This window comes from Pelophylax lessonae (genome assembly GCF_965119305.1).
Source record: "Pelophylax lessonae genome assembly, chromosome: 7".
NCBI classification, from domain to species: domain Eukaryota; kingdom Metazoa; phylum Chordata; class Amphibia; order Anura; family Ranidae; genus Pelophylax; species Pelophylax lessonae.
The window spans coordinates 63,876,356-63,890,569 of NC_138774.1; the positions used below are offsets into that span (position 1 = coordinate 63,876,356).

The window sequence follows — 14,214 nt, forward strand, 5'->3', positions numbered from 1 at the left end:
TTGGGGTAAAAGGGTAAGTGGGACCTCAAGCTCCCCAAATGTAGAGGTTCTCACTGGGAAAGGGGAATGGGAATAGGAAAAATTGCTGGATTTTTGGGTACCAATACCTTAACAGTTAACATGAAAGAATGATATTTTCTTTCATGTTAACTGTTAAGGTATTGGTACCCAAAAATCCAGCAATTTTTCCTTGAGGTCCCACTTACCCTTTTACCCCAACTCTATATTGACACTTTTCTGGAAGCTGGTACCATCTTTTTGTATATTATTCTAGGCACTAAATATTCTTACCAGTTCACCTAATCTATCCTTTCCACGCCATCTCTCCTCACATTCCCACTCCAACTCCTCTCCTTCCCATTCCACCTCTCCTCTTCTCTTCCTCCAACTCTTCCTTTCTTCTCCTTCCTATTTTGCCTCTCCCCTCCTTCCAGCTCCGGAACCCAACTCTCTTCTCCTTCTCAATTCATCTTCCTCTCCTCCCCACTCCACATCCCCTTTACTTCCCACTCAATCTCTCCTCTTGTCCCCACTTCACTTTCTCTCTCCTTTTCACTTCATCTCTCCTCTCCTCCCCACTTTACCTTCTCTCTCCTTTCAAATCCATCTCTTCTCCCCAGTTTACCTCTTCTTTCTTTTCCTATTCATCTCTCCTCTTCATCCACTGCATCTTTCACATTACATCTCTCATTTGCTTTCAACACCACTTCTCATTTTCCTCCCATTAATCCTCTCCTTTCCACTCCACATTTCTTGTACCCACTCCACCTTTTCCCTCCCTCTTCTCCACCTCTCTTATCACTTTATCTCTCCCCTCCAACACACTCCACCTCTACTCTCCTACACACTCAATCTCACCTGTTCTCTTCTCCATTTTTACCTTTCCATTCTGTCTCTTCTTTTCCCATTGTCCCCCCCAAGTTCTTTCCAGTTTTCTTTCCTCTCCATCATCAACCTTTTCTTTCCATCTCTCCTCCTCCCTCTTGTGCCCATCTCTCTTTTCCATTTTCAACCCTTCCCTCCTTGTCTCTCTTCTCTGTTGGTCCTTCTTCTCCTCTGATCTTTTCTTTCATCTACCTCACATGTCTCCTCATCCATATCTAATGGTAAAAAGAGAAAGAGGCGCCTCTAAGTGTGGACTGTAAAAATACATTTATTGAATAAATTTATGCACTCACATCTGTGCGTATAAAAAGGCAAATGACAAAACCCTCCTGGGAACTCCAAGACCGGTCAGTAGGGAAAGAAGTCATCCGGTCCGTGCTGCCATCCCGGGGGGACTGATCTCCTCTTCACCGTTGCCGGCAATGACGGCGGAGCAGGAGCGAGGCTCTGGAGTCCTTAGGTGGAAGACGAGGCTTGGTCAGCGGTAGCATATGGATGACGTCACAAGGAATGCGACGCGTCTCTGAGCGTGCGTGCTGCCGAGGGGCAGGCAGCCACGCTCCTTCTTCACAGCAGGAAAATCATATCTATCTAATGGTGCCCATACACTAGACTGAAAATCTTTAGAAAATATGTCATTTGGACAGTTCGTTCATTTTTCGGCCAGTTCATGGACACAAGTCGGTAATCAATTGTGACGTTTTTGAGCCAAAAATACTAGGGACAAGTTTGGAAATAAACAATAAATTGAAAGGTTATGTGTTTCTTGTCCAAACTGTTTGCACTAGGCATATGTGACAAAATGAAGGAAAAACTGATTAATTGATGTCCTTTGAACGATTAACCAATCAAAATTCCATCATCACATGATGGAAAAATTATTTGCTCTCACAGCCGAGTGTTCGTTATTCGGAAATTATTTTGAACGATTTTTCGTATAGTGTATGGCCAGCATTAGTCTCAGTGCTTGCGTTCTCTTTTCACCATTTTTTCCCTCTTTATCTCATCCCTCATATTCTGTCTTTTGTTAATTTTTTTCCAAATGCTTCCTCTTAACCTATGTATCGTTTCCTTCTTTTCACAGGTGATTCAATTGTTTTACAAAGCTACTTATGATGTCCCTCCTTTCATTGTCTCTCCTAATCATCTTGTTTGGAGGATCGCTCTCTGCTCCTCGAACCACCACACAGCCACAGTGCCCAGAGGCAGAAGGGATCCAACACTTGCTGAAACGTCTGCTCATTCTGGAAAAGTTGGTGAGGGACATAAAGGGACAATGTTCACCACCCTGCTGTGGCAATGTGCAGAGCGGTGCCGGTAAGTGAGAAGATTTTATATCACTGATGGTCAACTTGCTAAATTGACAGCCCTTCATTTTCATACCCTATATCACCCAATGGCCTCTTGAAATGTTTAAGGATCCCATCAAACCCTTTATGTAATATACTGTAATAAAAAACATTCACAGGGAGACTGTGATCACAGCCAAAAGGTGCGCATGATGGCATGGGCTAAGACTATACACTGCATTGCACATGCTCCCGAGTAAGTGTATAATTTGTTTTTCTTTAATTGCTAGCGGACATGTAAAAGTCTTTTTTTTTTTTTTTCTTCTTCTTTTTTTTTTTTTAGAAGAGGCTTATACCTTTTTTTTTACTAATTATTTAATTATTTTATGCTTTAAACTTTACAAGAGGGGGCAGTGTATGCCTTGTCATAGTGAAGGAGGAAGGAGTGGTGGATTAGTGACTAAGGAGAATCGATCAGTACTTGTCTGTAATCTGCATATAAAATGCTGGTGAGTTACTTGTGGCATGTAGTTGGAGGTTCCTAGAGGAGGAGAGGAGAAGAGAGAAGAAGGAGAGGAGATGAGGAGAGAAGGAGAAGGAGAGGAGAAGTGAGGAGAAAGAGTAGAGAGGAAGAGAGGTGGAGAGGAGAAGGAGGAGAGAAACAGAGAGGAGACGAGATGGGAAGTACTGGAGAGAAGGAAAAGAAGATGAGAAGAGAGGAGGAGAGGAGAAAGAGAGGATAGGATAGGAGAAGAGAGGAGAAGGAGAGGAGGAGGAGAGACGGAGAGGAGAAGAGAGGAGAAGGAGTGGAGAGAAGGAGAAGAAGAGGAGGAGAGGAAAAGGAGAGGAGAAGGAGGGGAGAAGGAGAGGAGAAGAGAGGAGAAGGAGAGGAGAAGGAGAGGAGAAGGAGAGGAGAAGAGATGAGACGGAGAGGAGAAGAGAGGAGAAGGAATGGAGAGAAGGAGAAGAAGAGGAGGAGAGGAAAAGGAGAGGAGAAGGAGGGGAGAAGAGAGGAGAAGGAGAAGAGAGAAGAAGGAGAGGAGAGACGGAGAGGAGAAGGAGTGGAGAAATTGAGAAGAAGAGGAGAGAGGAGGAGAGAGGAGAAGGAGAGGGGAAGGAGGGAAGAGTAGAAGAGAAGAGAGGAGAAGGAGAGGAGAGATGGAGAGGAGAAGGAATGGAGAGAAGCTGAAGAAGAGAAGGAGAGAGGAGGAGAGGAGAAGGAGAGGAGGAGAGAGGAGTAGGAGTGGAGAGGAGGAGATAGAAAGGAGAAAAGAGGAGAAGGAGAGGAGGGAAGGAGAGAAGAGAGGAGAAGAAAAGGAGAAGAGAGGAGAAGGAGAGCAAAGGAGGGGAAGAGAAGAGAGGAAATGAGAGGCGAGAAAGGGAATAAGAGTAGAGAAGGAAAAAGAGAAGAGAGAAGGGAGAAGGAAATTTTGGGTGTGGAAAAAACTGAACATTTGTAGGTCAGTCTGTGGTAAAACCAGATTGGAGAAGGTTTTATTTAGAATTTTGAACAGTATTATATTTATAATTGAAAGCCCAGGAATGGTTCATACCAATAACTATATGTTCCTGCTCCTTTATTTCTTTCTTCAAGTAATTAGTAAGTAAGGAGAGGCAAAAAAGGAAAAAGAAAATTAAAAGACTGAATAACTAAACCCAAGAACATAAAAGTAATACATTGCAGCCTAACAGTCCTTAGATGTGGTGGCCACATTCATTTTCTTTTTTACATATTTCAAGTACAAATGAAATGTATAAATCTTCCCGAAATCCATTGTCATTGTTGAAAACTTAAACAACATTATCAGCCGCCCTTGTCCTCTGCTGTGGACAACAGAACACCCCCTATATATTATGGAATTAAAGAGAAGGTCATTTTTAGTCCACATCAGGAAGCAGCTTATAGTGACAACGCTGATCCACCATAGATACGGTACAGTGAGGGGGTCTTGTCACCCTAGGACAGGAAGACTGCTACTGGCAGGACCACCAAGTATAAATAAAGAAAAATAAGCTGCAATATAGTATGTTTTTGTTCTTGGTTTTAAATTTAAATATTTGAAAAAGTAATCTTTACCCAGGAAAGGGCCACATGGGGCAAGTTGGTCATCGCTGTTCCATCTGAGATTTTTCCGTCATATATAACAGTAATACAGTTAACACCATACACAACATTACGTGAGCCATACAAGTGTATTAACTTACATTATCATTAGACATTACAGCACGCATATTACAGAAGTATAGACAGGGCTGTTGTAATGTTTAGGGTGGTGTGTATTTTCCAAAGGCCCTTCCTAATGGAACATTTTTTAAAATGGAATATTTTCATTCCACCAGTTATCTGTCACCCTCTCTTGCATCCATCCCCTCCCAAAACAATCTGGTTATAGTCCTTTGAATAGTTTATGTAAAAGCGTTGAAGGTATTCACACGTCCCCCCTGCCCAGAGGGTGTAGTTCTTATGATAGTAGGCAAAGACAAAAAAACATTCCATTATGCCTTTCTGGCCCACAGTGCATCTAGAAAGTCTGGTTTGTAGCACAGACACACACTAATATTACCGTTTATCCAGCTTATATACAGTTGTTTCCAGCTTGTTAGTTTTCATAAGTGTAAGCTAAGTACAAAAGCCAACGTGGATAGCTCATCCCATCACTAGTGTACACAGAGGTCCTCTGGGCAACGGAGAGCATAGTCGGCACCTCCCAATGCAAGGAGACAGTATCAAGCAGCAAGTCATATCATCTTCCCACTCCCAATAAGACAGTTTATCATCAGTTTAAAACTTTTATAAACTTCAGACAAAAAATAAGATAAAAGTGACTCGAATTCGTTATATTCCTTTAAAGTGAATTTTTGCTGTTCTCGTGCTTCTCACTTATCAATGGGAGAAGTCCTGTGAAGTTCAATATCAAACCTATTCGGAGCTTACACAGGGACTAAACGGACAATTGCTAAGCACCTGCCTGCAATTAAAGGCTCATTTACATGACAGATCAGTGCCGTCCTCCATGCAGAGTGCTGGCAGATGCATGTGCATCCACCTCGAAGCAGCCCATACAAGTGGATGCATATAAAGTGCTGGCGCTGACAGGATCGCATATCAAAGTTTGAGGCTGGGTTCACACTGATGCAAATTGGATGCGGGCTTCCCTATATCCAATTGGCATGGCAGGAGAGTGTAATCGGCTCTCAATGGAGCCGGTTCACACAGCTCCAGGACGGTCGCGGTCCACATTGCAGGAGGGTCCTGTGTGTCTTTGGCTCCATTTCAGGTCCGAATTCAGGCAATAATTCGGATCGCATTCACACCTAAAATTGTGAACAGGGACACACTAGACCCCCTGCTGTGGGCCACAGCTGCAGCTAGTGTGAACCCAGCCTCACATGTGGCAGGAGTGGGTGCTCAAATCTGAACGCAGAGGCTCTGCAATCAGATCCATGTACCCGCTCCTGCACGCATGTCAAACTTTGACGTGATTGTGTCAGTGTCGGCACTGCATGTGCTTCCACTTCTATGGGCAGCACCAAGTCTCAGTACTCCTCCTCCTAGGGAAGCCCTCTGCTGTGATGCAAGAAATAGACTGGGTCTTGGGAGGAGTTAAAAATATCAAAATACCTTGATGGGTGAATGTCAGTCTGGAGGAGTGGATATTCCAAGACAGGCTGCATTTGCATGTAAAATGCCATAGGTAAAGCTCATATATGGTCAGGGCCGCTGATAGGGGGGGACCACCATCCCTCTTGTAGGGGGCCCTAGCACACAGGGGGGCCCACACAGAGAGGGGGATTAGTGATGGACAACAATTACAGAAATCTTCCTCCAGCACCTGAATCTGATCTGTCCCTCTCCCTGCTATCAGCTTTTATCTGTTGAGAAAGAGACAGTTGTCCCTCACTAATCCCCCTCCCTTGTTTGCCCCCCCTCCCAGCACTTTTCTCTGCTCAGGAGTTTATTTGTAAATTGTAACTTTGTTTCTCTCTCTCTGTCTCTCTGATCACTGAGCTCCAACTGCACAGCCTGTATATTTTTCTTATCTCATCTTCTTTTTTATTTAACATCGTTTTTTTTTTTTTTTTTAGATTTAGCAGGAATTATGCGAGTTATGTTATATTTGTGTCTGATAATAGTGATTTTGTTGTAATTTTAGCTAAATATATCTTTAATATTTTCTTGAGGGGGCCCTGCCAGGTAGTCTGTACGGGGCCCCGTGATTTCTAACAGCGGCCCTGTGGGTGACTGTCAGTCTGGAGGAGTGGATATTCCAAGATAGGCTGCTTTTGCATGTAAAATGGCATAGGTAAAGCTCATATATGGTGCCGAGACTTCTTGATTAAAATAACTAAAATCCAATCAATGAAAGGAAAGGGCTAGATAATGGTGGTCTTCCTTCAGCCGGGAAAATGAGGCAGGCTCTATTTGACTTTTTTCAGCTTCTAATGCACAATATGAGAAGCTCACAGTGTGCAGTGAAATCAAAGTAAGCAATTTCAGTACAAGAGAGGAGCCTCTACAACTGTCAAGGCTGGAGTTCAGCATTAGTGGAGCAGCGAGAACTCCATAATTTGAGCGGAGGGGGGGCACATGACTTTGAGTAGTTACGCAGCCTGGCTCTCTTCCTCCTATGTTTTCTTTTTTCTCATTCGTTGTTATAAATGGCGCTCCTATTGTGTCAGAGCTCTGAAGCAAGGGGAACATGCACATATGTAAAGCACAGCGCTGTGCTGTGTGCCTACATTCGCACAAAAAATCAAGAGTAATCACAGCGCATTCCTGTCGTTGCAGTGCGATTTGAGCCCATTCCTTTTGAAAAGGTTCATGTTATACTGCATCGCACCAAAGTACTGCATGCACCAATTTTAGAAACGCACTGCAACCGAATCACATGGTCCTTTTGTACCATGCGATCCCATGCAGGCCAATGCAATTTGTTTAAAATCTGCTTTTGGGGTGACATTAACTTTGCACTGACACCCACAACACATCACAAGGATGGTGCGTTTTGAACACGGTGCGGGAAGCAAATCATGGATTTCCCGTACCGTGTTCTAGTGTGAACTGGGTCTTATAAATAGGTTTTCTTTTTTTATGCAGCCATAATGCCTTACCACTAGTTTATAAATGGGACCCTAAATAAATCCATTCTGTATAATATACTCACCTTGTCCTGTATTTCATTGGCACAAAATCTTCCCCATACCTGCGTCCAAACATAAAGCCTAATTCATAGATATTGATCCATGCAGGGTTAGTATAGTACTATTTACCGTCAGCAGTCCTTGCAAACACAATAAGGCAGAGCCAGATAACTTGTATTTTTTTTTTTTTATAAATGGCTGTTTATAAATGGAACCCTATGAACCTACATTCTACAATCACCTTGTCCTGTAGCATCGTATATTTCCTTTGTATGCATCCAAATATTAGGTCCAATTCAAGGCTATTAGTACAGACAAGGTTATTATAGTATCAATTCTCAACAAAAGTTGCTGCAATAACAAAAAAGTAGACTTGGATAAATAGTTTTTATAAATGACTGTTAAATATACTCACCATATCCTGTATTTCTGCTCCAAGAGCAATGGCACCAATCCTTTCCCTGTGTCTGCATCCAAACATAAAGCCCAATTCAAGGGATTGATCCAGACAGAGTTAGTATAGTATTATTTCCCATCAACAGTCCACGCAAACACAATAAGGCAAAGCCAGGTAAATCATTATATATTTACAAATGGCTGTTTATAAATGGACCGTAATGAAACTGGTGCCAAATCCTACCTGTGCCTTGACCCTAAACATAAAGCCCTTTTGAAAGCTATTGATCAAGGTAGGGTTATTATAATATTACTTCTAGCCAACAGTACCTGCAAACACAGGCAATTCGTGTTTTTTATATATGCTTTTTTATAACCGAGACCATAAATTAACCCATTCTACAAAATATACATGCCTTATCCTGTATTTCTGCTCTGAGGGCAGTGGCGCCATATCTTCACTGTTCCTGTGTCCAAATGTAGCACCCTCTAGTGTGTGCTAGTTGGTAGTGTAGGTTTGTTAGTGTAGGAAAATTTAGTTCAGGTCAGGGCTAAGCCTGAGTTCTGGGTCAGGGTTCAGTGAGTCAGGTCTGGATGACTCATCCTGATAGCTCTTCTGATGCCTCCCCCTGGTCTATAAGGTTGTAGAAGCCTCTAAAGCTGGTGGGTGGAGGTTAGGAGGAGCTGCCTGGAATATTTATGAGGGTCTCAGCCAATTCCCAGTAAAAAGGGCTAGAAGGGGACAGGTTCACCTCATAAATAGACACGGGCCATGCCAGCAGGGGCAGTTGGGTGAAAGATGGAGATATAGTGCTGTAGAGAACGTTGGTGGTCCTCTGGGGTACCCCCTATTTTAGGGGTACCTTGACCTGGGGCTTGGGTGCTGTAATGATCCTGCCATAACACATGGAAGAAGTCCTTCCTGGAGGCACAGGAGCAAGAGAGAGGACAGCTGGGGGCTTACAAGGGGGGGGGGGGCGACTGCATATGTAGTCAGTTCTCCCTGAAGACCACGGTGTACCGAGTCTTCATCCCTTCCCTGAGAGATCTCCTGCAGAGCCAGCTGGTTGGGCTGGTGAGAGTCAATCTGGGGCTGTGGAGTAAAGTTAGCCCAGAGGGCAAGTGAAAAGGGCAAATGCAGCCGGTGGGTTTGGTAGTGCCTAAAGAGGTGGTGCTGGGACCAGTAGCAACAGGAAGGAAAATGCAAGCTGATTACTGTATTCTGCTACACAACAAGGGGCTTAGAGTTCAAGTGGGCTGTATATAGACTGTGTATAGAAAGATGTCCCTGAAGTTGTTGCCAAGTTTGTTGCTGAAGTCAAGGGGGCATCCCATATGTTAACTTCCCATCACCATCCAAGTTAATAACCCTGAATAAACTACAAAAACAAAGTCACAGACTGTTCTCTGTCTCTGGAGTTCCTGTGAAAATCCAGGGTGCCTGGCTGGTCAGGGTGGGGGATCCCAGTTCATCTGCAGCCCTTAAGGGGGTGTGCTACACAAACATAATGCCCAATTCAAAGGTTCGGGCAGGGTTTTTATAATAATATTCCTGTCAAAAGTCCCTGCAAACAACAAAGTAGATTCGGGTAAATGTATTTTCTTTCTATTACGGTAATAGCTGTTTATTAATGGGACCCTAAATTACCCCGTCTGCAAAATAGACACCTGTATTTCTGCTCTCAGAGCAATGGCACCATATCTTCTCTGTGCCTGCATCCAAACATAAAGCCCAAATCAAAGCTTTTGGTCTAGGCAAGGTTTTTATAATATTATTTTCTGTCAACAGTCCCTGCAAAAACAAAAAAGCTAGATTTGGGTAAATATTTTTTTAAATAAGTGGCTGTTTATTGATGGGATTAAATGAACCCATTCTGCAAAATATACTCACCTTATCCTGTTTCTGCCCCAAGAGCAGTGGCGCCAAATCTTGCCCGTGCCTTCGTCCAAACATAAAGCCCAATTCAAAGCTATTGATCCCAGCAGAGTTAGTATAGTATTCTTTTCCATCAACAGTCTCTGCAAAAACAAAAAAGCAGATCCAGGTAAATAGCTACTTATTACTATATGACGTGTACATACGACTGTCTCTTTAAAGAACTGAAAAAGCTAGCCAGAGACTTAATTCCGAATTCCTTAGCCAGCGGCTATGGAACCAAAATACCAAGGCCCTTTTTATACAAGAACAGAAGTGCATTCTTCCTTCCCCTTGATGTCCTATAAAGTTTGTATGGATCTTTTTAATTTGGGAGCAACCTAGTATTCACACCGTTCCTGAGATATTATCAGCCATCGGAGTGTGTGGAATGGTAATGTTTTGCTGGATTTGGATGATGCCAAAAGCGAGCATAACCAGGTGCTTTTGTCTTTAAAACGTTTGCCCTTTAGATGCATTGATAATGATCATACTTCTTTTTCGGAATGGAAAGGGGAGTTTAGTCCATTTTTGGCAAAGGTGACTTACAATCTCTGTGTTCCCTCTAGACCCATAAAATTGCTGTTTATCCAGATCCACTGACTGTAGAAATACTCTCTGTAACTGGAGCGGTTTCAGCGCTTTTTCTGTGGGAGTAGAAGATAAAAACATGTTTGAAAATCTCTGCCAGTTTTAAATAGTTTCAAACAGTTTGGGGATTTATTTAGGATCGTTTATACAGTTGGCCTTCAGTCTTTCCTTAATGCATTTTGCCCAGCAAATTCAAGGTTTTAAAGGTCAACTCCAGGCAATGAGTTAATGCAGTCCGGGAAGGGCTAATGCAGAAAACTTTGCAGCTGTGTTAAAGTAAAAATAAAAATTCTTTTGAATTTTAGCTAGTAACAATCAAATTCAACATGATTTGTTTTGTAATGTTGAAGACTAATTAACTCTGGCTATACTATGACTTGGATAAATAAAAACTTTTGCAGACCTGCAGTTTAACTTTAAAATGGCATTTACAAAACAATTACTTTATGATTTAGTAGGGTTCTCACAGTGCTTGTGATGTAGGTCTGTATTTATTTCTCTTATTAATCTTTTCTGTGCAACCTCTCTCCTGTGCCTCTGCCTTTGGTGGTAAAATCAGAGTGGCTTAGTGGGGACTCTGGTTGTGGACCAGGGGGTAGAAGGGAGCAACAGCTGGTCATTGAATATTTGAGTGTGATGTGTTCATATACCATTGGGAGAATAGATAGAGTGGCTCTGTCAGGGTACCAGGAAACCAGACCATATGGTGATGCAGGTAAAATAAAGCAGTTTATTGGAGAAAACAACAATAAACGCACAGCAAGAGTGAGGAAGTGAGAGCAGGAACAAGCCAGGGTCAAGTACAGAAGCGGGTACTCATCCAAGCTGGGGTCAAGTCCATAAGCAGGTAGTCTGCCGATGCCAGGTCAACTGCCGGTGTGAAGTCGAGAGCCTGGAGAGTTGTCAGCCAAGCCAGGTCATACACGGAGGAACACGGAGAACAGAAGACTGCTAGCAGAGATGAACCTTGGAGCGCAAACACAAGGGCAAGGACTGCAACCCATCAGGTGATATATATAGTCAGGTGTGCAGCATCATCACTGTGTGACACCCAAGCAGCAGGCAAGTGATGATGCAAACAGAGTTTATACAGAGCAGCAGTCTGCACATGTCCAAGATGGCTGCCAGCAGAAGGGCAAGGTAAGACCTTGACAGTACCCTCCCCCATCGGCCCCTCCTCTGCGGAGCAAAAAAACGGTTTATGAGGAAAGCGAGCATGGAAAGCACTGAGAAGGGCGGGAGCATGAACATCAGCGGAGGGAACCCAGGAGCGCTCCTCAGGACCATGAACCTTCCAGTGCACAAGGTATTGAACCTGACTCCGGGAACAGACGATAATCCAAGATGCTGCTAACCTAGAACTCCTCATGATTGCCCACAGGAATTGGAGGAGAGCGAGGAAGTGAAGAAGTATAGCGACTGCAAAGACATTGGAGATACGCATGCCAGGAGGAAGACCAAGGGCATAGACCACTGGGTTCACCTTACGGAGGATGCGAAAAGGCCCAACAAAACGGGATGCCGTTTTGGAGTGGGCACCCTGAGGTTGAGATTATGGGTCAACAACCACACCCTCTCCCCAACCCAGTACGAAGGAGCAGATAAATGTCTCTGGTCTGCCTGGAGTTTCTGACTCTGTTCAGAGACCTGTAAAGACTTTCAAATCTGCACCCAAGAGAATGGAGGGCTTGAAGATAATCCTCCACAGCCGGGATGTCCTGTGGCAAGAACAACTCGGGCAATCCAGCAGGTTGGAACCCATAATTGGCCATGAATGAAGACATTTAGGAAGGTGAGTTGATGGCAGAGTGCCTGGAAAACTCAGTGCAGGGTAGCAGATCAACCCAATTGTCCTGATGGTCAGAGATATAGCAGCGGAGAAATTGCTCCAGAGCTTGGTTGGAATGCTCAGCAGCACCATTGGACTGAGGATGGTAGGCCAAGGAGATGGAGAGTCGAATACCCAACTGGGAGCAAAAGTCGCGCTAGAACCTAGAGACAAACTGGCTCCCACAATCCGAGACAATCTCCTTCGGCAACCTGTGTAAATGGAAGACCTCCCTGGCAAACACCTCCTGAGCTGTAGGCAGCCTCCTAAACGGAACACAGTGGCACATTTTGGAGAACCGGTCAATAACCCTGAGGATAACCGTGTAACCTCGAGATGTTCCACAATAAAATCCATGGCCAGGTGAGGCCAGTGATGCTCCAAATTGAGAATTGCATGCAGTAGGCCCAAGGGAAGGTGCCAAGGAGATTTGTTATAGGCACAGACCAAACAAGCAGCTACATACCCAGCAAAATCAGTGCGGAGAGATGGCCACCAGAACTGACAGGAAATAGCCTAGGACATCTGGTTCTTACCAGGATAACCGGCAGTCTTGGAATTGTGGTACGTGCGCAACAGTCTGATGCGCAACCCTTAAGGTACAAAACTTTTGCCAGCAGGTCTTTCTGTGGAAGCATCAGGTTGGGCAGCCAAGAACTGTTCCCCAAGAGGAGAGGTTAAGTTGGTGCGGATGGCAGCCAAGATATGATCTGAAGGTATATCGGCCCTCCCTGGACAACTCAGAATACTGGAGAGACAAGGCATCAGCCTTAACATTCCTGGAGCCTGGCAAATAGGAGACCACATAGATAAAATGAGACAAGAATAAAGCCCGTCTGGCCTGACAGGGTGTGAGCCTCTTGGCCCCTGAGAGATTCGTAAGATTGTTATGATAATAAGTGAGAATGAGAACTGGAACCACAGCACCATTGAGCAAGTGTCTCCACTCCTTGGGAGCCAGGATAATGGCCAAGAGTTCTCTGTCTCCAATCTCATAATTGCATTCAGCTGGAGACAGCTTTCTGGACTAGAACCCACAAGGAAGTAAGGGTCCATCAGGTGTCTGACACTGAGTCAAGAGGGTGCCTATTTCTATCTCAGAAGTGTCCACCTCTAGGACAAAGGGCAAACCAAGATTCGATGAGACAGAATGGGAGCCAAAGCGAAAGCAGATTTAAGGGCCTCAAAAGCTTGGATGGCAGCAGGCATCCAATTATGGGAATCACTGCCCCTCTTGGTCAGATCTGAGATAGCTTCAGCCAAAGAGGAAAGGTTCCTGATACATTTTCAATAATAGTTGGCAAACCCAAGGAAACACTGAATAGAACGGAGACCACTGGGGCCAGACCATTGTAGAACAGCCAAAACCTTCTGAGGGTCCATGGAGAACTTCAGCAGAAATAATGTAGCCCAAGAAGGCAACCTGAGACATTTCTCAAGCTCACAGAAAAGCCCATTTTCATGTAAACTGTTGCAGCACCCTTCTGACATCCAGGTAGTGTGATTCAATGGAGTCCGAGTAAATCAAGATGTCGTCTAAATAGACTACCACGCATTGCTGCAACATATCACGAAAGACATCATTGATGAACTCCTGGAAGACAGTGGGCACATTGCAGAAGCCAAAGGACATAACCAGAGATTCGTAATGACCGGTTCTGGTATTAAACCGGTCTTCCACTCGTCGCACTCCTTGATCCTTACAAGGTTATATGCGGCTCTTAGGCCAAGCTTGGTAAAGACTGTTGCTCCCTTGAGGTGGTCGAACAATTCAGTAGTCAACGGAATCGTGTATTTGATCTTGACCATGATGCAATTGAGGCCCCTATAATCAATGCAAGGTCTCAACTCACCCACTTTTTTCTTTACAAGAAGTGGACTTGCGAATGTGCCCCCGGGCAAGTGCATCTGCAACGTACTCCTCCATGGCCTTATTCTCCACAACTGAAAGAGGATAAACCCTGCCATGAAGGAGAATGGCACCAGGTTGTAAGTCTATAGCACAATCAAACGGATGATGAGGCGGAAGAGTACCCGCACGCACCTTGTCATATACATCTTGATACTCATGATATTCAGTAGGCAACACTGAATCCAAAGAATTACAAAGTACCTTAACAGTCCCATGGATACAAATAGGGCCACACTGTGGAGACCAAGAGAGGATC

At 44.2% G+C, this 14,214-nt stretch overlaps 1 protein-coding gene across 2 annotated transcripts in view; it reads left to right on the forward strand.

Annotated features, from left to right (window-relative positions):
• Positions 1-1,958: 1,958 nt before the first annotated feature.
• The window catches only part of TNXB (tenascin XB), a 204,544-nt gene continuing 192,288 nt past the window's right edge, over positions 1,959-14,214 (forward strand). For both annotated transcript variants that reach the window (XM_082263702.1, XM_082263703.1), the window contains exon 1: positions 1,959-2,202. In XM_082263702.1, the coding sequence (XP_082119828.1) occupies positions 1,998-2,202 (205 nt within the window). In that variant the 5' untranslated portion in view covers positions 1,959-1,997. The remainder of the gene's footprint in view (positions 2,203-14,214) is intronic.